Source organism: Humulus lupulus, chromosome 1 (assembly GCF_963169125.1).
Source record: "Humulus lupulus chromosome 1, drHumLupu1.1, whole genome shotgun sequence".
NCBI lineage: Eukaryota > Viridiplantae > Streptophyta > Magnoliopsida > Rosales > Cannabaceae > Humulus > Humulus lupulus.
The window spans coordinates 55,700,026-55,721,921 of NC_084793.1; the positions used below are offsets into that span (position 1 = coordinate 55,700,026).

The following is a 21,896-nucleotide window of genomic DNA, read 5'->3' on the forward strand; positions in this document are numbered from 1 at the left end:
ATGGCAGGGAATTATCAGTTGACTTGGTGGAGCTGGTGATGACTGATTTTGATATAATTCTCGATATGGATTGGCTAGAGAAGTATGGGGCAATGATTGTCTGCAAGAAGAAGATGGTAACCTTTGAGCCTGAGGGTGGGGACCCCTTTGTATTCATTGGCACTATGCATGGACCTCATATACCTATGATATCTGTACTTTGAGCTAGATACCTATTGCAGGGGGGATGCATAGGGTTCTTAGCTAGCGTGGTGGATACCACTCAAGTCGTGCCAGTGGGACCAGGACAGACCCGATTAGTCTGTGAGTTTCTGGATGTGTTTCCAGAGGATCTGCCAGGATTACCTCCACACAGGGAGATTGAGTTCATGATTGAATTGGTGCTAGGGATAAAGCCAGTATCTAAGGCACCTTACAGGATGGCTCCAGCTGAGCTGAAGGAACTAAAGATTCAACTACAGGAGTTATTAGACTTGAGTTTTATCAGGCCCAGTTTCTCGCCATGGGGCGCACCAATTCTCTTTGTGAAGAAGAAATATGGTTCTCTGAGGATGTGTATCGATTATAGAGAACTGAACAAGTTAACTATCAATAACAAGTATCCTTTGCCAAAGATTGATGACCATTTTGATCAGTTTCAGGGTAGGATGGTATTCTCCAAGAAAGATCTTTGATCTGGTTATCACCAGTTGAGGATCAAGGAGGAGGATATATCGAAGATAACTTTTCGCACCAGGTATGGGCATTATGAGTTTTTGGTGATGTCATTTGGATTGACTAATGTCCCGACAACATTTATGGATCTAATGAATTGGGTGTTCAAGGATTACCTGGATCAGTTTGTGATCATCTTTATCGATGATATACTAATATACTCTCAGTCAGAGACAGAACACGAGCAACACCTCATATTGGTATTACAGAGGTTGAGAGAACACATGTTGTACGCGAAATTCAAGAAATGTAAGTTTTGGTTGCCACAGGTGACTTTCTTAGGTCACATAGTCAGTGAGGATGGGATTATGGTGGATCCAATGAAGATTGAGGCGGTCAGAGATTGGCCAAGACCGAAGAATGCTTAAGAGATCAGAAGGTTCTTGAGATTGGAAGGTTATTACAAACACTTTGTAGAGGGGTTTTCAAAGATTGTGTCATCACTGACAGAGTTAACACGCAAGAATCAGAAGCTTATATGGTCAGACGAGTGCGAAGACAGCTTCCAGAAGCTCAAGAAAAGTTTGATCACCGCTCTGGTTCTGAGTCTTCCTACAGATCAGGACAAGTTTGTGGTTTATTGTGATGCCTCGAGGCAGGCCCTGGGTTGTGTTATTATGCAGATAGGGAAGGTGATTGCCTATGGATCACGTAAATTGTAGGAATATGAGCAGAGATACCCCACACATGATTTAGAACTTGCAGCAGTGGTTTTTGCACTAAAGGTGTGGCGACACTACTTATATGGTGAAAAGTGTGAGATATACACAGACCACAAAAGTTTAAAATACTTCTTCACTCAAAAGGATCTGAACATAAGGCAAAGACGTTGGTTAGAGCTGGTAAAGGATTATGATTGTGAGATCCTCTATCACCCTGGGAAAGCCAACGTGGTAGCAGATGCCTTAAGCTGGAAGGGTCTGGGACAGTTATATAGTGTCAGGTAGATATCAAGGGAGTTAGCTGACGATATGACTAGAGCAGGAATTGAGTTAGTAGTAGGCCAGTTATCCAACATCACCCCATAGTCAACTCTTTTGGAAATGATTAAGGAAAAGCAGTTAGATGATCCACAATTGGGGCAGATTAGAGGGGACGTCCTAGCTGGGGTAGCTAAGGATTATATGGTGTCAAGCATAGGTTTGTTGAGATACAAGGATCAGATCTGCATTCCGATGGACACCGGGATCAGACGGGAGATTCTGGATGAATTTCATACTACTCCTTATTCTCTACATCCGAGCACCACGAAGATGTACCAGGATCTGAAAGTTTTATATTGGTGGCCTGGGATGAAGAAGGACGTGACTGAGTATGTGGCAAGGTGCCTAACCTGTCAGTAGGTCAAGGCAGAGCATCAGAGACCAGCAGGGCTGTTGCAGCCTCTGGATATCCCGGAGTGGAAGTGAGAGGAAATCACGATGGATTTCGTGGTGGGATTGCCCAGGATAGTGGGCCAACATGATTCGATTTGGGTCAATGTGGATCGGTATATGAAATAAGCTCATTTTCTGCCAGTGAAGATGAATTACACGGTTGACCAGTATGTAGATCTATATGTGAGAGAGATAGTTCGCCTTCATGGGACTCCGAGGTCTATCATGTTTGATAGGGACCCTATCTTTACTTCCAAGTTTTGGGGAAGTTTACAGAGGGCGATGGGTACACAGCTAAAGTTCAGTACAACTTATCATCCTCAGACCAATGGTTAGTTTGAAAGGACTATCCAGATATTGGAGGACATGTGTGAGAGCATGTGTATTGGATTTTGAAGGGTCCTGGAGTAAATACTTGCCTCTGATAGAGCTTTCTTATAACAACAACTACCAATCTACTATTGGAGTGGCACCTTATGAGATGTCGTATGGTAGGAAGGGCAGATCACCCATTAGCTGGGATGAGATGGGTGAGAGGAAATATTTGGGTCCTGAGGCGGTTCAAAGGACCATTGAGGCTATTGAGAAGATTAGAGCTTCGATGCTCGCATCTCAAAGTAGACATAAGAGTTATTCAGACCCAAGGCGGAGGAACGTTGAATTCCATGTGGACTATGTCTTCCTTAAGGTTTCACCACTGAGAGGGTGAAGAGATTCAAGAAGAAGGGAAAGTTGAGCCCTAGGTTTGAGGGACCATTTGAGATCCTGGAGAGAATCGGTCAGGTGGCCTATAGGTTGGACTTACCCCCTGCACTGTCTAGCTTGCACAATGTATTCCATATTTCCATGCCGAGGAAGTATGTATCAGATGGGACTCATGTATTGAGTTATGAGGATCTAGAACTGGAGGTAGACTTGTCCTATGAGGAGCAACCAGTTCAGATTTTAGATAGGAAGGACAAGGTCCTGAGGAACAAGACTATACCTTTAGTTAATGTATTATGGAGGAACAACAAGGTCCAGGAAGCGACCTGGGAGCTGGAGGCAGATATGCGGACTCAGTATCCCAAGTTGTTTAGGTAAAATTTCGAGGATGAAATTTCTGTAAGGAGGGGATAGTTGTAACGTCCCACATTACCTAATAAGGCTAAATGCCTTGATTGGGGGGCCAGGATGGCAATATATGGAATTATATGTTTATATGATATATTTGTGTATGATTATGTGGGTTATATGATAATGTAACTAGATATGCATGTGTTAGGAGTATTAAATATGCATGTGGGCCCGTTTCTTATTAGAAGGGAAATTTTTGTAATTTGGCATGGTGTGGGAAAAATTGTATATGTGTGCATATATTTGAGAGACCACATTATTATGTGGGTTTATTTGGGTTACTCGGCACGAGACGATCTTAGGGAGCAAGTTAGCGGGAAAGTCACAACAGGACCCAATACCCGACTCGGGGCGAGTCAAGGGGTATTTTAGGTATTTAGCATAGTATTGGGTTATCAGGTAATGGGAATGAATAATTGAGAATATATTTGGAGTTGGTGAGATTATGAGGGAATACTGGGAATTTTGACCATTTTGCTATCGGGGACGTTTTCGGTACCCCGAGCCTCGGGATTAGCTTAAGTAAACTTAAGCCTTAAGAGAACACAAAACACTCAAACACCTCACTTACTCAACTGACTCTCTCTCTCTCTCTCTCTTTCTCCTTTAGCTATTCTAAGTTTATTCTTGAGAAGTTAAGAAGATTTTGGTTGGAAACCAAGGAATTGAATGCTCGGGTTATGATTCGAGATTGGTTGTGGCTAGAAGATCATCATTCCTAGCAGAGGTAATGCTTTAATCCTTGTTCTAGTTGAATTTCTGCCATGTTTTCCTTAAGCTTTGAGGTGTTCTTGAGCTTGTGGCTCAAGTATGAGATTTTGGATTTTGGTGGGTCTTTAATCTAGTTTTTAGTTGGGTTTTGTTGCTAGGAAGATATTAAAGTTGTTGTTGGTATTAAATTATGGTTTTAGAATTGAATTGGGATGGTTTTGATTCGGTTGCCTGAAGAAAAAACCAGAGAAATTCTAGGTTCGTGGGGGCGGGCCGTGACCTTGTTCTTGGGGTGTCGCGACCCTCTTGAACCCAGGGGCCAAGGATGGTGTTTGACGCGAAGGCACGCTGCGGGGCGTGTCTAGTGAGAAGGGTGGCTGAGGCCTCTGACTTGGGTGGGCCGCGACGCAGGTCTTTGGGGTTTCAAGCCACGGGAGGGTTGAGTGTGGGAACTCAACCCTAAGGGCTCGGGATCGATTCTACTACCCGGTTTAGTAGAATTCGAGGTCCCAAAGGCTAGGACTCGGTCCGGAATCCTTTATTTGCTCGTTATTGATAGAGTCCTATATTATGGTTGTGACTAGGTTATCGCTAGGGGCTCAGAACTGGAATCGTGCTCAAGGGTCGTTCTTATATACGTTATACTCGGACCTAAGGTAAGAAAACTGCACCCAATATGTGATATATGTGATTAGGGCTTGGCGCAACTATTAATAATAATTATGAATAGAGCTTGGGCCTCTAAGAATGATTATGTTGAAGTTATCATTTCACTTGTTGATTGTGGACCTCTAAGAATGATTATGTTGAAGTTATCGTTTCACTTGTTGATTGAACATACTTGAATATTCTGTACCTGACTAAGTGTTACATAACAGTTCACATGTTTTGCGTAGCTAGGGCTTGGCCCTATTAAGGAGCATGGTTATTACTATGTTTGCGATTATGGTATATTATGATCAATATGTATGCATGCTTGTATTGTTGAAGTGTGCCTATATGTATCTATTTTTGTATCTGTATCTAAATACTTGGTTCAGGGCTTGACTTATTAGTCAAGGACGACAATAGCGTGCTACGCGCTGGTCAAAAGGCTTAGGCCCAAATCAGCAGCATACTACTACATTGCTCGAGCCAATGGTCATTAGAAAACAGGCCATTTGGCTAGCTCTATGGCTAGTTACCCAGAGCTAAGGGCGAGGGCCCCAGGTGACTCTATGGTCATTTAGCTAGGGCAAAGGGCCCCGAGGTTGACTCTATGGTCAACTAGTTAGGACAGCAATCCAGAATGGTCCAATGACCATTTATTTGTAATTATATGCATGTATAAGTAGGTTATTACTGCTGGACATACTAGATAAGTACTTGGAAATCTGTATTCTCTGTTCATGCACATGTTTTAGTTTGCTTGCTGAGCCTTGGCTCACGGGTGCTTCGTGGTGCTGGTAAGGGAAAAGGAGAGCTTGACCAACCATGAGTTGGATAGTGTTTAACGCCCAAACGTGACTTCCACTTAGCGGTTGTCGTAGTATAGATCAGGCGGTCGATTCCACAAGGAGGCAAAGAAATAAAGTTAATCAATAAATAAATGTTAGAGATAAATAATGTGAGGAAAATAGAACAAGTGATATTTTTGTTGTTTTTTAAATTTAAAGATTAGAAATAAAGATAGAATAAAGTGTGATGTAACAATAGGTAACAAGTAGGAAGGATCAAGAGTCACCAATATGCATACTTATTTATTTGGATCTTTGATTCACAAAAGTTACACAAATGAGAAATTCACATCCCAACTATTCATTTGGAAGATTTAACATTGAAGCACAAATATATTTTACAAAAATGTATTCAAGTGATTATTATTCTTTACTATGGAAAGATGAGATAAATCTTATGAGAAATCTAAAAATGACATTATACCATTGGCAATAATGCAATAAAAGATTGGACATAAAACCTAACACAAATATTACTTTTACTATTTATAAAATACATAGAAAGAGCATGACTAATTCTATATAGATTTTAGCAAAAGTACATATATATGAGTGAGATGGAGAAAATGATAAAGATATTATCTATATTATTTTCACTAATTTGATAATACATAGAAAGTGCATGACAAAATCTATATACTATTAGTAAACATAAATATAGATAATAAGATGAAGAAGTAAAGATGAAAGAACATAAATCACTAAAATATATAAACTTTAAGCACATGGTGAATCAAAAATACCAAACAAAGTCATAGTGCATATAGGATCATCCTAACCTTCCTAAGAAGGTTAGCCTATTATGTTAGACATTCTCATGAAATTCTAGAGAAAAAATATGAGAAATGAGATTAAAATTTGGTAGAGTTTTGCTACCTAAAAATTACATTCAAAATGTGAAGAAAGTGTCCCTATTTATAGATGGAGAAAAGGACTAAAAAGAAATTAAACAATAATTTTGGGTTTACAAAATAAATCTGAAATATTAATAATAAAATATGATTTTGAAAAATCAAATCTTATTATAAATATTAACCTAGTTATTTGTGTATGGTCAAAATACCCTTTTTCAAAAGCACCAAAAAAGATGAGCTTTAAAGCTCAAAATGGTAATTTTGCAAGGCCCAATACCCACAAAATATGGGTTGAAGGTGGCTGTGGCAGAAGTGGTTTTTGACCCATTCCCAGCCAATGAGGGCACGCCACGTCACACTGGCTGGGGTAGGATTGGGCTGCTTTCAGATGGGCCTGCGTTGGCTGTTGGAGAATCTGGCTGAAGAGTTGCTAGGCTACTGGGTTGCTTCAGGTGGGCTTCAGCTGAGTTGGGCCTTTGTTTGGTCTGCTGGGGCGTTGAAAAGAGCAGGGGCTGCTGAGGTATTATATTGAAGAGTTGGGCGCATGGCTGAAGGAGGAGGCTGGTTTGACCGGTCAACGCAGGAGGGAAGGAAGGATCTGCTAGGACGCGTGGCGCTCTGGGGTGCGGACACTTGGCACTGAAGGTGGAGAAAGAGGCCAGCGGGCCTGGGCTTTCGTTTGGGCCTTCGGGACTGGGCCAAACTCCTTCAAAAATGCCATTTTCTTCATTCCTTTCTTCAACTTTATTTATTTATTTATTTTCTTTTCTTTGTGAGAAAATGCATATTTAATTCCTACAAAATAACAATAAATTAAATCATAATTAAATATTTTCATTTATAAAATAAATCATATTAATTCAATGAAAATATTAATTAAACTTAATTTATTTTGGCTATTAAAATCAATAAATAATACAATTTTCACCACTAATCAGATAACTTCGGTGGTGGCGTGTACATATGCAGCTGCTTGTCCACCCCAGCCAAGGATGTCTCAAAGGAACTGGGGTTGTATCCCTGATTTTGCCGCTTAGGTCAACCGACTGTAATTTTGATGTATATATAGTCTTTTAAATGTTTGTTTGTAATGTTTTGGGATCCCATGTACGTATGAAACTTTTTAAATAAAAGTCAACAATTCATTTGATCAAAATTTTTAACCCTAACCCTTGACGTTAACCTTAGTTACACGTTTATAACCAAATGACTTGATTAACAAGTCTAACACAATTTAAAATACACAGTGTAATATTCCTGGATTAGGAGGACATTACAAAGGGCATACTTTGTTGTAACCGTTTTTACATTTGACACAACATATTAACAAACTGGTATAGTAGAGTGCTCACAATAATGAAAAAAACATTAAAATAAATAACACACATGTATTTTTTACGTGGTTTGGTAAGCCTAATCTTCAGGACCATACCTAGAGATAAAACTGATTATCACTTGTCTTATGCATAATTAAACTCCCTCTAATACTATGACACAATATTTTGTTAACACTTCTTCAAATCTAACCTTTATCCAAGTCATTATGCACTTGAACTTTTTTCAATGCTGGTGATGAATCTTCTTCTAAAAATTATGCTTTTTTTTCTACCCGAAAAAAAGTGTTGATCTCTTTTACAAAGTGGGGTATCTACTACCGAAGATGAAGCTTGATTAATTTCAAAGAAAGTGTTGCTCTCTTCTACGATGATATAAAATGGCAACCTAAACTAGACTAAAAAAATATCTATCTTAATCTCACCCCATAGAAACACTTGTCAGATATTGCAAATGAATTACACAACAAATAATTGAACGAGGTGGAATAGATGCTTGATTCTAGTGACTCTTGGGATCTAATTTATAGTCAAATGGTTGCCCAAAACGCTAATCCAAGAATCTGCAAACAATTAAATAAAATAAACACAATTTCCTTGAAAAGACAAAATCTGTTAGGACAGATAGAAAAATATGTTTAGAAAGATTGATAGATAAACGTGGTTGAATATGTGACCAAAGTCACTTATCAAAGAGAATTCGAATTTAGATTGCATCCTTACCCGAGATATATCATGCCGTAAAACTCTTTCCATAAAAAATGATTAGTGAATAAATCAAATATACCAAATGTTCTATTTGTGGAGAGAAAGCACACTTTTTTAATTAAAAATAAGGAAAGCATATACTATAATATAGAAGACATATTTTCATTATAAAAATTACATTTCATCAGCCGAATATTCGAATTTAATAGCAAGAATATTAAGAGAATATCTGCTACTTAAATTCACACTCAAATTCTTGAAGCTCAAGATTCTAACTAACACAGTTTGTCAAGACATGTTGAAAACATGTGGTGACAACATTTGAAGCTGTTGTGACAACTTTTGAGTAAACATAAATTGTCTTAAAGATAGCCAATATAGGACTAAATTGAGGCATTTGTTAAACTTCATACTACACATGCAGGAGATAGCTATATAATGTTAGAAAATGACAGTGGTATGATGTATGCTATTGTCACACAGATAGTCTTGAGGGCCTGCTAGCATACGTGTAGGCATTGTGTCATGAGGATTAGACCACAAACAAGAGAAAGTACTTGCTGTCAAGGGAAACTATTTCGATACTATCGAATGAGGCATGACGAAAGGAGTTGGCATTCGGCTTGGTGTTGGCACTTAGTCACACATGCTACTTAGCTTGTGAATGTTTGAGTGAGCAACAAGGTTGGGATTTGACTTACCTTAGTGGGAACTTATAGACAATGTGAGTATTTTGGTTATAAAACATTGATGCATGGATGCACTCATATATGTTTGTGAGCATGACTCGGTAAGAGTTATTCAAGGGACGATAGTGTGCACGAGACACATCTAGTGCGAAAAGTATATTCATTGTTACTTGAATGACTAGAAGGATGACATTGTCTCATATGAGTCAAGGTGTTGTATAGGCGTCTGCTACTTAAAAGATGAGCCCAAGACATTGGGCATGGTTTTGTTGTCGCCCTTGGCTCATGACAACCAATGAATTGCAAGCTCGTGCACAAGCGGGATATGGGTCTCAAGCTGTGAATATGGAGGTAAGTGCAACTATTAGTAAATATTTGATATTATTGTTACAATATTTTAAAAATAAATATTTAATATATATTTTTTAAAAAGATAATAATGTATTTATTTAAAAGATTTTTTAGTGTTATTCTCCTATTGAGAATGATTTATTTAGGATAATTAAGAAGGAATCTCAACTTTTATCTCTCCTCTGAATCCATTCTCCCATAGTGTAAATGGTAAAAAACAAATTATGAAATTATGGTACACACTTGTTAAATTTAGTTCTTAATACTCATAAGTTACTCATGGTAAGATTATGCGGGAGAGTTAAGAGTAAGGTATGTCTTTTAGGACCAACTTAATATTTTTTAAGGAGTATTTTAGCATTTTAAGGCCTTATTTCTAACGGAGAAATTTTTTTGAGGCCTTTTTTGTTATATATAAAGTAAAGTAAAAATTTGAGGCCAAAGATTTTTGCCTAATTTCTAAGTGGATGAGGTCGGTCCTGATGCCTTTCTACCTTAACGGTAGAATAATACCATGTTTTAGGTACGTAAATTAATTATAGCCCTAGTTTTTTTTTAAAACTTTTTATTTATGACAGTATTTATTATAGGCATATCAGACCTCCTTCAAATTTTCAAAAAATTCAAGATAATTTATGGTGCCAAAATCATAGTTCAAAAAGTTTGTTTTCCATACGTATAAAAAAAGGCATGTGTAATAGATTGTTTGAACCCTGATTTTAGTATATTTTAAATCATCTGAAATTTCTAAAAAATTTACAGGAGGTCTCCTTTGACTACAATGAATATCATCATAAAAAAAATGGGGTTATAATTAATTTATGTGCCTAAAACAAAGACGTATCCTACTAATAAGGTAAAAAAGGAGTAGCTTATTGTAAATTTTTGCAAGAATATGTTATTTATGAAATTGTAGCAAATAGATACTTGTGGCAAAAATGACATACAAAAATGTGGTAGGCTATGGGTGTTAAAAACACAAATATATTCTTGAACACAAAACAATATCACAAAGACCAGATTGCAAAATTATTTTCATCAAGGACAGGGCAATGGTTCTGAGAAAACCCAAATATGATGATATGAATTATTAGTCTCCATGTCCACGGGAAAAGAAACTTAAAAATCTCCATTTATCATCTTCTCCTGCTCTCTAGTTCCATCATCCGCCGTTGTTTCCTTTTCAAATTCACACGTAAACCCTAATTTCTCCGCCGCTCCAGTTGGGTCCTCCGGCCAACCCAACGGCGCTATCAGGTATCTTACTGTTTATTTTTCATTTCTTACATGGGTTGACCAGAATTTTTATTACTGAACTTAGATCCTTCTAAGTGAAAATGAAATCATTGCCTATAAGAAAATGAAGTCAGATTTTGATATGAGTTAATTTCCCAAAGAAATGATAAGATTACCTATTTCTTCTCAAATTTCTTATTAAATCAATTTTGTTTTGGTTGTTGAAAAGAAAGTATATGTTTGCTTCCAACATTATGAATTATCTTGCATTTCTTGTTTAGGAAATATATATGTGTAAACACCCATCCTTATGTGTATCTTAAAACAAATTAGACAAAATCCACATGCACCCACTGGACCCTCCGTAGCTCCGCCCTTGGACACATACTCTTCGAGGACTAAGATTTTGAATACTATCGATTGCTTAGTTTTTAACCAAATTTTTAAGCTTTGTTTGTTGCATTTTCACTGAAGGGTATATGTGTGCTGTGTGATAGGATTATGTTATTAGAACTTTTACTAGGTTGTGGGGATGTTTTGCCTGCACCCTGTCAGTCCCCTTTGTCTGTCAATTTGCTTATGAATTTTCCAGAGGTAATATATTAGATGGGATGATTATTGATAAATTCTCATCATGTATGATAACAGGTTCATATAGTTTTTGCCTATCTTCACTCTGTAGCCAGTGCTTTTCATTGGGGAGTTATTAGTCCCATTATGCTGGCATTTCATGTAAATATTGGACGGTTCGAAGTTTAGTTAGCTGATGAGGATCACGGCTGGTTTAAATCTTTTTATTGAGTTGGGGTACTCACCTCCTACATGGGCAAGTTTAGTTGCAGGTGGCTTTGTACTTGTCACTCTTACTCTTTCACTTTACCTTTTATTTGAACACCTTTCTGCGTACAAGAATCCTGAGGTAGATATGCATACATCCCTAATTAATAGATGCTTAGTTTCTCTTTTTCTGTTCTTTTTTTCATAAACACTAATTATCTTGTTTGATTTTTCCTCAACACTCAGGAACAAAAATTCTTGATTGCTGTCATACTCATGGTTCCCTGCTATTCAGTAGAATCTGTGAGTTCTGTACAAAACTCCATGCAATTGCATTAATGTAATCTTATAGGCACTTTATATGTTCAAAATATTTTGTTGGTCAGGCGATGCACTTCCCCTTTGTTTGCATTGTGATTTTTGAATCCTCACATAATATTTTGTTATATAATTTTCAAGTAGCTGAATTTATTTGATCGATTACTATTTCCTTTGTGTACCCTTGACAAACATTTGACTCTAGTTATTAGCCTTTTCTCATTTTAAAGACATTATTTTGCTATGACACTTAGCTAGGTCATAGGCACATAAACCATAAGATTGAAGTGAATCAACTAAACAGCGAGAAATACAAAGTAAAATTTTTTTGGGAGAAGAAAAAGTAAAGCAAGAAAAGATTAAAGTGAAATAAAATATCAATGAAAAGTTAAAAGCACAAAAAAAAAACCCCATACTTGTACCGATGAACAATGCATAAAAAGCCAAAATAGACAAACGAAACCACACTTTTTCTTCACTCTTTTATATATGTTATGAATATACATATATATATATATAATTCCCCCCTCTGGATTTTGACTAGTATAGGTATGTTTTTAAATTTGGCTCATTTATTATCTTTGTTCACTTTTATGTTGCTTTGTAGATTGGTAATGGAATGTCTTGTACTTTACCAGAATAGTTTGTAGATAGGGTTGTTAGTTTGTAAGTTTAGCAAAATGTTTTCTGAAGTGTTTACATATAAATATGTTTCAGTTCATTTTCTGTATTGAATATCAGAGAGTTTCTTCCTGTTATTGTAAAAAATGATTACCCTATACATGCCACCTAGCTTCTTGATAGTTGCTTTTATGTTGCTGTTGTTGTTTTTAACTTTCTTCTAACGTCACTTAATTGACAGTTTGTCTCACTGGTGCATCCATCAATTGGTGTTGATTGTGGAATACTTCGAGATTGTTATGAATCATTTGCCATGTATTGCTTTGGAAGATATCTCGTTGCGTGCTTGGGTATGACGGTATCATGATCTTTCAATGATATAGGAAAACTCATATTTGAAATATGATTTATTTTCTGCAGAATGCAAGTAATGCTTTTTAGATTTTGGGTTTTTGAGAGGGGGTTCTCAGCTCAAGCAAGTGCAACAGTGGGATAGTTTAAAGACTATTATGGCTATATATTTGTTGAATCTTTGAATTTATTGAAATTCCACGACCTGGTAGTTTTATAAAGCAACGATGTGTTAAAACAGTGATTATAATTTTTGATGTGTTCTATTACTATTGACAGGTTAAAAAGGGTTTAAAAAAGGTGATTTTGATTTTCAAAAGCACAAAGATAACAACTTTCCTTTCATACTCTAGTTTTAATCTAATGCTGCTATGGTGACACATGATTTCACGGACATCATACAAGATTCATTTTGAATTATCCCTTTTTTTTTGTCAATGGTATTTGCATGTTTAGCTCAGATTGCTGCCACTTTTCGCTGGTTAAGATTTATGATGAAATCTTTTTTTTTTTTTAATGTTTCTGTTTTTTTTCCTTTTCCCTCTTCTGTTAAGGTGGGGAGGAGAGGACTATAGAATTTATGGAAAGACAAGGACGTGCCAGTTCTAAGACTCCTCTATTAGAGCACAATTTGGAAAAGGGAACAGTGAAGCATCCTTTTCCAATGAACTATTTTCTAAAACCATGGAAACTTGGCCAATGGTTTTACCAGATTATCAAATTTGGAATTGTTCAGTATGTATGTTTGCTATCACTCTGAAAATTAGTATCACTATTTAGTGTCTGTTTTCCAACTTTTTTCCCTCCATACAGAATGGTAGATTTTTATTTTTCCTTTCATTTTGCAGATGTTAATCAAGACTCTAAGTGCTATTTTAGCTGTAGTTCTTGAAGCCTTCGGTGTATATTGTGAAGGAGAATTTAAATTGGGATGTGGGTAAGATATTTTAACATAGAGAAAATCTTGGGGATTTGTTAAATTCTACTTTGTTTAATTCATTTTTCTGATGAATCTATTAGATTTTGTTTTGCTAAAAAAAATCTGGGGAATTTTATTTGTCATCGCCAGCAATATGGAATTGTTCTATTTTCTACTATTGTGATTGTAAAGAAACTGAAGATGAGCAATTTCTATTTTCTTTCATGTGGGAAGTCAGTACAATCTTGTTATTTGCACGGTTAAACTTGCAGAGAAAGAAGTCATGGCATCTAACTTGTTAGAAGAAACTAATGGGTTTTGCTCTTTATTAACTTGCAGGTATCCTTATATTGCAGTTGTTCTGAATTTTAGTCAGTCATGGGCGTTGTATTGCCTAGTTCAATTCTATACTGTTACAAAGGATGAATTATCTCACATAAAACCTCTGTACAAGTTTTTGACTTTCAAATCAATTGTATTTTTGACGTGGTGGCAAGGTGTGGCAATTGCTGTTCTCTATGCCCTTGGTTTGTTCAAAAGTCCAATAGCTCAAGGGTTACAATTAAAGTCAAGCGTCCAAGACTTCATTATTTGTATAGAGGTAAGTGTTGTCTTGTGTCAGAATTATTGTTTTTTTTACAAGCAATAGGGATTTGCTTCCTGTTTCTGCATCTAATGTTCCTTCTCCCACTCTTTCCAATGTACCTTATTTTACATGTTCCAAAAAGTTTATTATTGAAAATTGTTTTATTCAACATATATGTGTTCATCTAGTGCAGATGTGCATTGCTTCTATTGTTCACCTGTATGTGTTTCCTGCAAAACCATATGAGGTAATGGGAGATAGGTTCCCCGGAAGTGTTGCAGTTCTTGGAGACTATGCTTCTGTTGATGGTCCTTTAGATCCTGATGAGGTTAGAGACAGTGAGCGCCCAACAAAGCTTCGACTTCCTTCTCCCGATATTCGTGGCAAGAGTGGTATGTCGATCAGAGAAAGTGTTCGAGATGTTTTTATTGGTGGTGGGGAATATGTAAGTTTCTTACTGTATTGTTGAGTGTAAGCTAACAATGAAGCTCTGAGTTTCTTTGGGCATGCAGAGCATTTTTGTTTTGTTCATTAAAGTTGGATACTTGATTCTGGGAGCAAAAATAGCTATCTGATTGGGTCTTGCAATATAGTTTAATATTGAGTTAGCTGTTTGTCTCTGTTACAGATTGTGAATGATGTGAAGTTCACGGTAACCCAGGCAGTGGAGCCAGTTGAGAAGGGGATCACAAAGTTCAACCAGAAATTACATAAGATCCATGAAAACATTAAGAGACATGACAAGGAAAGAAGAAGAACAAAGGATGACAGTTTCCTTGCAACACCTCCAGCACGGAGGGTGATTCGTGGAATAGATGATCCCCTGTTGAACGGAAGCATTAGTGATAGTGGGGTTGTTAGGGGAAAGAAGCATCGCAAAAAATCAGGATATACTAGTGCAGAAAGCGGAGGAGAGAGCAGTAGTGACCAAAGCTACGGTGGGTATCAGATTAGAGGCCGTAGATGGCTCACAAAAGATTAGTTGGAAGGTGAAACTCATTGTATCAGAAAAGGAGGATTCAAATGCCGGGGATCGTGCCTTTAGTATTTTTGGCCATGGTCCAGTGATTTTCCACTCATGGGCAGGAGGCAGCTTAGCATGTTTTTACCAATGCCGGAGTTGGCTTCACCTTGGTGTTGTGGTTCGTGATCTGAATTCATCTGCTGTAATGATGAAACAGTTTTTTTTTTTTGGGTTGGGGCTGTTGAAATCTTTTTCACTATTATGATTTTAGGTTAATAAAATTTTCTGTACAGAACTTCCCTATGAATCAGGGGCTTGTTTATAGAGATATATAGTTATTGGGTGCCTGAGAGATGATACTCAAATACTTGTATTTAATCGTTTCAAAGGACCGTTGTGTACAATGAACTATTTTTGGGAAATTGAGATGTCGACCAAGTTCTCCATGATCTTTCATGCTTCAAAAGCATTTTTATACTCTTGCTTGTCTCATAGAATAGTTAGCAATAGCCAACTATGGAATGCCATATTGTCATTATTCGACACTGCGTTAAGCATTATTGTGACAGTAGCCTAACATTAACAATGCCACTAACCAGCTGAGCCGGCAAATTTTCACTAAAGAATCTACCAAGGGGAAACAATAATGGGCAAACTTCAGCTGAGGGGTCTTTTCTTTTATAAAACTGCCCTTAGCTCTGCAGTTTGCAGTGCAAATTTCCGGTGCTGTGACAAGACGGGAGGGGTTCTAACAGCTTGAATTCTTGATTCCAAGTTATCACAGCTGGGCCCTGTGTGTTGCTTAGCAGCATTAAGTATTGTTTGAAGGATTTGAAGAGGGTCCCCATGGCCCACAACCAATATTGTACACCTGCAAATTCATCATCTGTTACTATGATGAAAAGCTAAGACTTTGCAACTACAAGCGGTAATCAGGGATGCATGCAACAGAGGGAATGGCTTGAATGTGTTTTTCGTCAACACACACTAGACTACATGTTAAAACTTTAAGCATTTAAAGAAGGCAAAACAAGAAGAATAATTTACCCCTGAAACTGTGCCTCTATGGTTGCAAGAGCCCTTGTGAGTCTAGCCACAACATCATCAACACTTTCTCCACCTTCTGGCCTGTTCAATGGGTCATTCTCATCGAGAGCCCATATCTCTGCATACTGTTTATAACAAAAAGATTAAATGTTAAATGAAATTAAGAACACCACATATGAAAAGAAAATTATGAAATCTTGATTTTAAAATTGATTTAGCTTCATAACTCTATTAAGAAAACTTCAAATGAAAACGAACTTAACAATTTATGTGTCATTACCTTGTCATGTGACTTTAGTTCAAACGAAGGACCAAAGTAACGCTCCCTAAGATCTTCTATAACCTGTCCGACAAAATACAGATTATTGACTATGATGAAATATGTCAACATGACTAATGTTTACAAACAATAGTAGTGCCTCTAAACAGTAAAGTTTCTAAATTTCTCTAAGGGGTGAAATGGCTTACCTTGCATTGATCTCCTTCGAATGGAATGCCCAGAACAGATGTCACTACTTTAGCAGTATGAATTGTTCTTGAAAATGGAGAGTAACAAATGCGAACAGCTTCGAGTGGAATGTTATTTTCCTTCAGTTCCTGAAAATGTATCACAGTTAGTCCACAAAAAGAAATAAACACAATCTTTCTAACTGATTAAAAAACCCCATCAGCGGAAGTATCAGAAATATGAATCCTGATACTCACTACTCATACCCAAAAGAGCCATAAACTAACATTTGTTATCTTATCAAACAAAATTCAATTTTGTCTATATATAATTTTCTCATTAACTTAAGAACATCAAGACATAAAAAACTTGCATTGACCGTACATCCCTTAACCAAGGATAAAACAAGCTTATGTAGATCTCACCTCACCAAAATGTATGTTCTAAACAATGTTCAAATAATTTCAAACAATGAAGTTTCCATAAACTAACAAAACCCTATTATTTTAAGGAAAAAATAATGGAGTATAACATCTAGTACCAAGTATACCTTTTGGAACAATTGTCCAGCCAGTTGTGCTTGGTTTACACCTTCCGATGCCAATTCATAATCTGGGCAAGTCCCATTTTCCTGCAAGTACGATCTTTATTGTTACAACATCCCATTATCAAAATACAAACACAATTGTCTGTGTATATACATATACATATATATAATCACAAAAAAATGAAAAAACAAATACCAGAGATGAAACGATGAGGCCTCGCTCGTTTGGAATGCTCTTGCCGTGCCTCAAAACCCAATATCTGTTTCTCAAAAACGACGTCGTCGATTCCATCCTGGAGCTCAGTCTCACCTTCTCCTCTTCACTCTTCTTAACTCAACTGCCTTTCCGAATTCCTAGAACGGTTTTCTGCGCTCTTCTTCTGCATAACAATATATATAAGAACCATTCCTCATTGGTCGGGTCTCAACCTACGTACGTCTTTCTACCAATCATATTTCTCCAAAAATTGCCTTAGTCAATTCCAACCCCCCACAGAAAATATTTTTTTCTTTTTTAGTACACGTGGCACCATATTAGTGAATTATAAAATATTTTGTAAAGAAACCTGCCGCATAAGAAATAATCCTCAAACTTTTTTCTTACATCTATGCCCTGCACGAGGTTCGACCGTTCGATTCGACGTTCAGAGGGTTCTCTCCCAAAAATTTGAGAGCTCTGAAAAACAAGCCTCGTCTTCAATTGAACTAGCTTTTTCTGAAACTGAGCTTTCAGATCTCCGGCGATGGCTCTCAATCTTCGTCAGAGACAAACAGGTAAGCTTCGAATCTTTCTTTGGTCTTTTTTAATCTTGATTTAGATCTCTGTTTCAAATCAATTTCAGAATTTGAACCAAAAACCCTGTAGTTTGTTTTTTTATTGAGCTCAATTAGGAAATGGTATGGATTTTTAGTGGTACTAGGCACTATATATATTATGTATCTTTGAGTTTTTTAAATTGGTTATGAATTTCGTGTATATGAGATATTGAATTTGATTTGAGAATTTTTGGATTCAGAATGTATTATTCGAATGTTGAATATGAACCTACCCGTGAACGCAACGGGAACAGCAAACGAAGAGGTTTACAAGATCTTGATCTATGATAGGTTTTGCCAAAATATCCTTTCGCCATTGATTCATGTTAAGGATCTTCGCAAACATGGTGTTACCCTTTATTTTCTTATAGACAAAGATCGAAAACCGGTCCTAGATGTTCCTGCTGTCTACTTTGTTCAACCCAGTCCGGCTAATATCCAGAGAATCATTGCTGATGCCTCTAGATCACTCTATGATAGCTTCCACGTAAATTTTTCATCTTCAATTCCCCGCCCGCTTCTCGAGGATCTGGCTTCTGGGACTCTGAATTCAGATTCAATTGGTCGGATTTCAAAGGTGCACGATCAGTATTTGGAATTTGTAACACTGGAGGATAATTTGTTCTCATTGGCACAGAAATCCAGTTATGTCCAGCTGAACGATCCATCCGCAGGTGATCGAGAGATTGAGGAGATAGTTGAGAAGATAGTTGGTGGGTTGTTTTGTGTTTTGGCCACTCTTGGAGTGGTGCCAATTATAAGGTGTCCGCGTGGAGGTCCTGCAGAGATGGTTGCATCAGCATTGGATCAGAGACTTCGGGATCACTTATTGTCTAAGAATAATTTATTTACTGAAGGTGGGAACTTTGTGAGCTCTTTCCAGCGTCCCATTTTGTGCATATTTGATCGGAATTTTGAGTTGTCTGTGGGCATACAGCACGATTTTAGGTACCGTCCTTTGGTGCATGATGTGCTTGGATTGAAGCTAAATAGGTTGACAGTCCCAGGTGAAAAGGGTGGAACAAAGTCTTTTGAGTTGGATTCTTCAGATCTATTTTGGGTAGCAAATGGATCTCTGGAGTTTCCAGAAGTTGCAGTGGAGATTGAGACCCAGCTGAACAAATATAAGAAAGATGTTGACGATGTCAATAGAAGAACTGGCGGAACTGATGGAACTGAGTTTGATGGGACTGACATGATTGGAAACACTAAACATTTGATGAATGCAGTGAACTCACTTCCAGAGTTGACTGAGAGGAAGCAGGTAATTGATAAGCACACAAACATTGCAACTGTGTTGTTGGGTGAGATCAAGGAAAGGTCTCTTGATTCTTATGCCAAAAAGGAGAACGATATGATTGTCAGAGGGGGAATTGATCGACATGATCTTCTAGGTGTACTTAGAGGTAAAGGGACTAAGTTGGATAAGCTGAGGTTTGCTATCATGTATCTTATTTCTTCAGAAAGCATGAATCAAGCAGAAGTGGAGGCTGTGGAAGCTGCCCTTAGGGAGTCCGAAGTTGACACTCGTGCATTTCAGTATGTAAAGAAGATCAAATCACTGAATGTCTCATTGGCATCTGCCAATTCTGCTAGCCGAAGTAACATTGTTGATTGGGCTGAGAAACTATATGGGCAGTCAATCAGTGCTGTGACAGCAGGCGTGAAGAATCTTTTGTCAAATGATAGGCAGTTGGCATTGACAAGAACAGTGGATGCCTTGATGGAGGGGAAGCCGAATCCAGAAGTTGATTCTTACCTTGTTTTTGATCCTCGCGCTCCAAAGTCAAGCTCTGGATCTACTAGCAGCCATTTGAAAGGGCCGTTTAAGGAAGCTATTGTATTCATGATTGGTGGTGGTAACTATGTTGAATATGGGAGCCTGCAAGAGCTCGTGCAGCGTCAACAGCCTGCCAGGCATGTTATATACGGAACAACAGAATTACTGACCGGAGAGGAGTTTGTGGAACAGCTTTCATTGTTGGGTCAAAAAATGGGATTGGGTGGTGCTCCTGTTACTGCTTTAACACAGTAAGCCAATCCACGCCTACATAAGAATCTGAATTACAGAATCTAAGGGTCTTAGTATAAGAAGGATGGCCTTCTGAATTCGATGATGCACTGGTGGACAAATTCATAGAAATTTTTTACTCATGTTGTCATTTCGTGATAGATGAAAGCTTGGCAAATGTTCTCCTTTCTTGTTTTGTAAGGCCTGTGTGACGATTCTCAGACAGGACTCACTGTCAATGAGCTTTGGAAGAACTTCCATTTGATTTTGTAATCTTCACTTTTTGGATTAGTTTTGTATTCATAAGTTTCTATGCGTAAAAATTCGGTATTTCCTGTTCATTGATTTAATTGAAAGATTACCGTCCGAATGATGAGTGTATTGTTGCAAATTAGTATGTGTTAAATGAATCATACTGTTATTGGAAATAGTTACAATCACAAATATCTCAAGAATACTGTTTCTTTGCAACTTAGTTTAATGACAGTCCCTCATGGATGCATAACATGGTACAAAAATTCTCGTTTGGTCATTGGCTTTTCCATGAATTGTATATATGTATAATATTCATATTTATATTATTACTATTATTATATTATAAGAATTTGTTTGTGAATTTTTCTTTTTAATCGTTAAATTAAAATTTATTTAGTATTTTGTTATTGTTATTGTAACAATTTTTAGAATTTATTCATTATGGTCGTAAGTGGAATTTTCTTTTAAAGTTCCAATTACCATGTTTCTTACATGTGCCTCCTCACCGATCTAACAGCTTATTATGCCCAAAAGCTGGAATATGTTTATCTATCTATCTATACACGTAAAACTAAAAATAACAAGTGTTATATTTATTTATTTAAATGGGAGAGTAATTTCTTGTTTTGTATCCATCTCTTTTATGTACTTTTTAGTCCTTTTTTTTCAGCTTTATTTGACAATGTTGGTGTAAAACCTGTCTTTAGTACTCTGAGCTGAACAAATCAATCAATATAAGAGCAAATATTAGCATTAGCAGCAGTCGATCGTCAATAATGTATTCAGACATTCTCCGCCGAGAGAATTGAAAATCCCAAGCACAACATAACGCCTGAATTCAGAGTAGAGTAGAGAATGATTTACTTGCACTTACCAGAATCCAACAATGGGTATGATTTGGATTACAAAATGAAGCAGTTCTATCTAGAGAATTAGAATTCAAACCCCTTTACATATGAATTTTGTAAACTTCGGTAGAGACTTGTAATTTATGAGATATAAATATTACATATATATATTCATTTGTTACATTATAATAATGATTTAAATTCAACTATAAACTTATTTAAATTTAAGTTACAAAAGTATTAATAAAATAATAAATGAAATATTATGCAAGAATTTTGTTAACTTATCATGCCATATCACATAACAACTCCCAACATATTTGAGGTGTTTATAGGCACTAGTAGTTTTTTTTTGTTTTGTTATAATAGACTGTATTAATATTAAAATAAAAATATTACAAAAAGGGGGACTGATTTTTTCTATTTAAATGGGTTTATTGTTTAGTTTAAAGGCATGCTAAGTTCATCCATGAGCCAATAATACAATCTACATGAGAAAAATATGTCCTAAGAAAATTAGACAATAATTTTTTTTTTAAAAAAGACAATATATCTTTATTATCATAAAAATACCTAACTTGTTAGAGAAATTGATGTAGTAGAGGTGTTTTCGGTGCGGGCAGTACGATTTTTCTCCAACTTTTTGGACCGCATCGCATATGCAGTTTGAGCAATTTATAAACCGCAACCCGCACCGCATAGACCTCAAACCGTATAAACCGCATCGCAAAAATACAGAATGGTGTGGTGCGATGCAATGTGGGCGGTTTATATCTATTGCCAAATAATTTAACAATTAAACA

At 36.8% G+C, this 21,896-nt stretch overlaps 3 protein-coding genes across 4 annotated transcripts; 2 read left to right on the forward strand and 1 right to left on the reverse strand.

Annotated features, from left to right (window-relative positions):
- The first annotated feature begins 10,345 nt into the window (after positions 1-10,345).
- LOC133792746 (protein LAZ1) lies at positions 10,346-15,572 on the forward strand. 2 transcript variants are annotated; one of them, XM_062230664.1, is made up of 9 exons: positions 10,346-10,606; positions 11,234-11,504; positions 11,609-11,665; positions 12,543-12,651; positions 13,207-13,391; positions 13,501-13,589; positions 13,911-14,172; positions 14,351-14,602; positions 14,786-15,572. In XM_062230664.1, exons 2-9 carry the CDS (start codon positions 11,352-11,354, stop codon positions 15,137-15,139), a joined length of 1,461 nt encoding a protein of 486 aa, XP_062086648.1. In that variant the 5' UTR covers positions 10,346-10,606; positions 11,234-11,351; the 3' UTR covers positions 15,140-15,572. The 2 variants fall into 2 exon arrangements, with proteins under 2 accessions (XP_062086648.1, XP_062086658.1); XM_062230674.1 differs by lacking the exons at positions 11,234-11,504; positions 11,609-11,665 and having other exon boundaries at positions 10,347-10,606.
- Positions 15,476-17,549, reverse strand: LOC133792751 (phosphoglycerate mutase-like protein 4). Its single transcript, XM_062230685.1, has 6 exons — positions 17,360-17,549; positions 17,167-17,247; positions 16,637-16,765; positions 16,449-16,511; positions 16,169-16,293; positions 15,476-15,992 (listed from the first exon to the last, which is right to left on the reverse strand). Exons 1-6 carry the CDS (start codon positions 17,453-17,455, stop codon positions 15,800-15,802), a joined length of 687 nt encoding a protein of 228 aa, XP_062086669.1. The 5' UTR covers positions 17,456-17,549; the 3' UTR covers positions 15,476-15,799.
- A 228-nt stretch (positions 17,550-17,777) lies between these two features.
- Positions 17,778-20,360, forward strand: LOC133792735 (SEC1 family transport protein SLY1). Its single transcript, XM_062230653.1, has 2 exons — positions 17,778-17,937; positions 18,180-20,360. The coding sequence occupies exons 1-2, from the start codon at positions 17,907-17,909 to the stop codon at positions 20,012-20,014; spliced, it is 1,866 nt and encodes a 621-aa protein (XP_062086637.1). The 5' UTR covers positions 17,778-17,906; the 3' UTR covers positions 20,015-20,360.
- The last annotated feature ends 1,536 nt before the right edge of the window (positions 20,361-21,896 follow it).

What these genes read in the sequence shown, in the direction of transcription:
- LOC133792735 (XM_062230653.1), top strand. Translation starts at nt 17,907, where the DNA reads ATGGCTCTCAATCTTCGTCAGAGACAAACAG. An exon ending in TCTTCGTCAGAGACAAACAG is followed by an intron (nt 17,938 to 18,179) that starts GTAAGCTTCGAA and finishes TTTTGGATTCAG; the next exon opens with AATGTATTATTCGAATGTTG.
- LOC133792746 (XM_062230664.1), top strand. Translation starts at nt 11,352, where the DNA reads ATGAGGATCACGGCTGGTTTAAATCTTTTTATTGAGTTGGGGTACTCA. An exon ending in GAATTTAAATTGGGATGTGG is followed by an intron (nt 13,590 to 13,910) that starts GTAAGATATTTT and finishes ATTAACTTGCAG; the next exon opens with GTATCCTTATATTGCAGTTG. An exon ending in ACTTCATTATTTGTATAGAG is followed by an intron (nt 14,173 to 14,350) that starts GTAAGTGTTGTC and finishes CATCTAGTGCAG; the next exon opens with ATGTGCATTGCTTCTATTGT.
- LOC133792751 (XM_062230685.1), bottom strand. Translation starts at nt 17,455, where the DNA reads ATGGAATCGACGACGTCGTTTTTGAGAAACAGATATTGGGTTTTGAGG. An exon ending in GCCTCATCGTTTCATCTCTG is followed by an intron (nt 17,248 to 17,359) that starts GTATTTGTTTTT and finishes TCGTACTTGCAG; the next exon opens with GAAAATGGGACTTGCCCAGA. An exon ending in AACTAAAGTCACATGACAAG is followed by an intron (nt 16,294 to 16,448) that starts GTAATGACACAT and finishes TGTTATAAACAG; the next exon opens with TATGCAGAGATATGGGCTCT.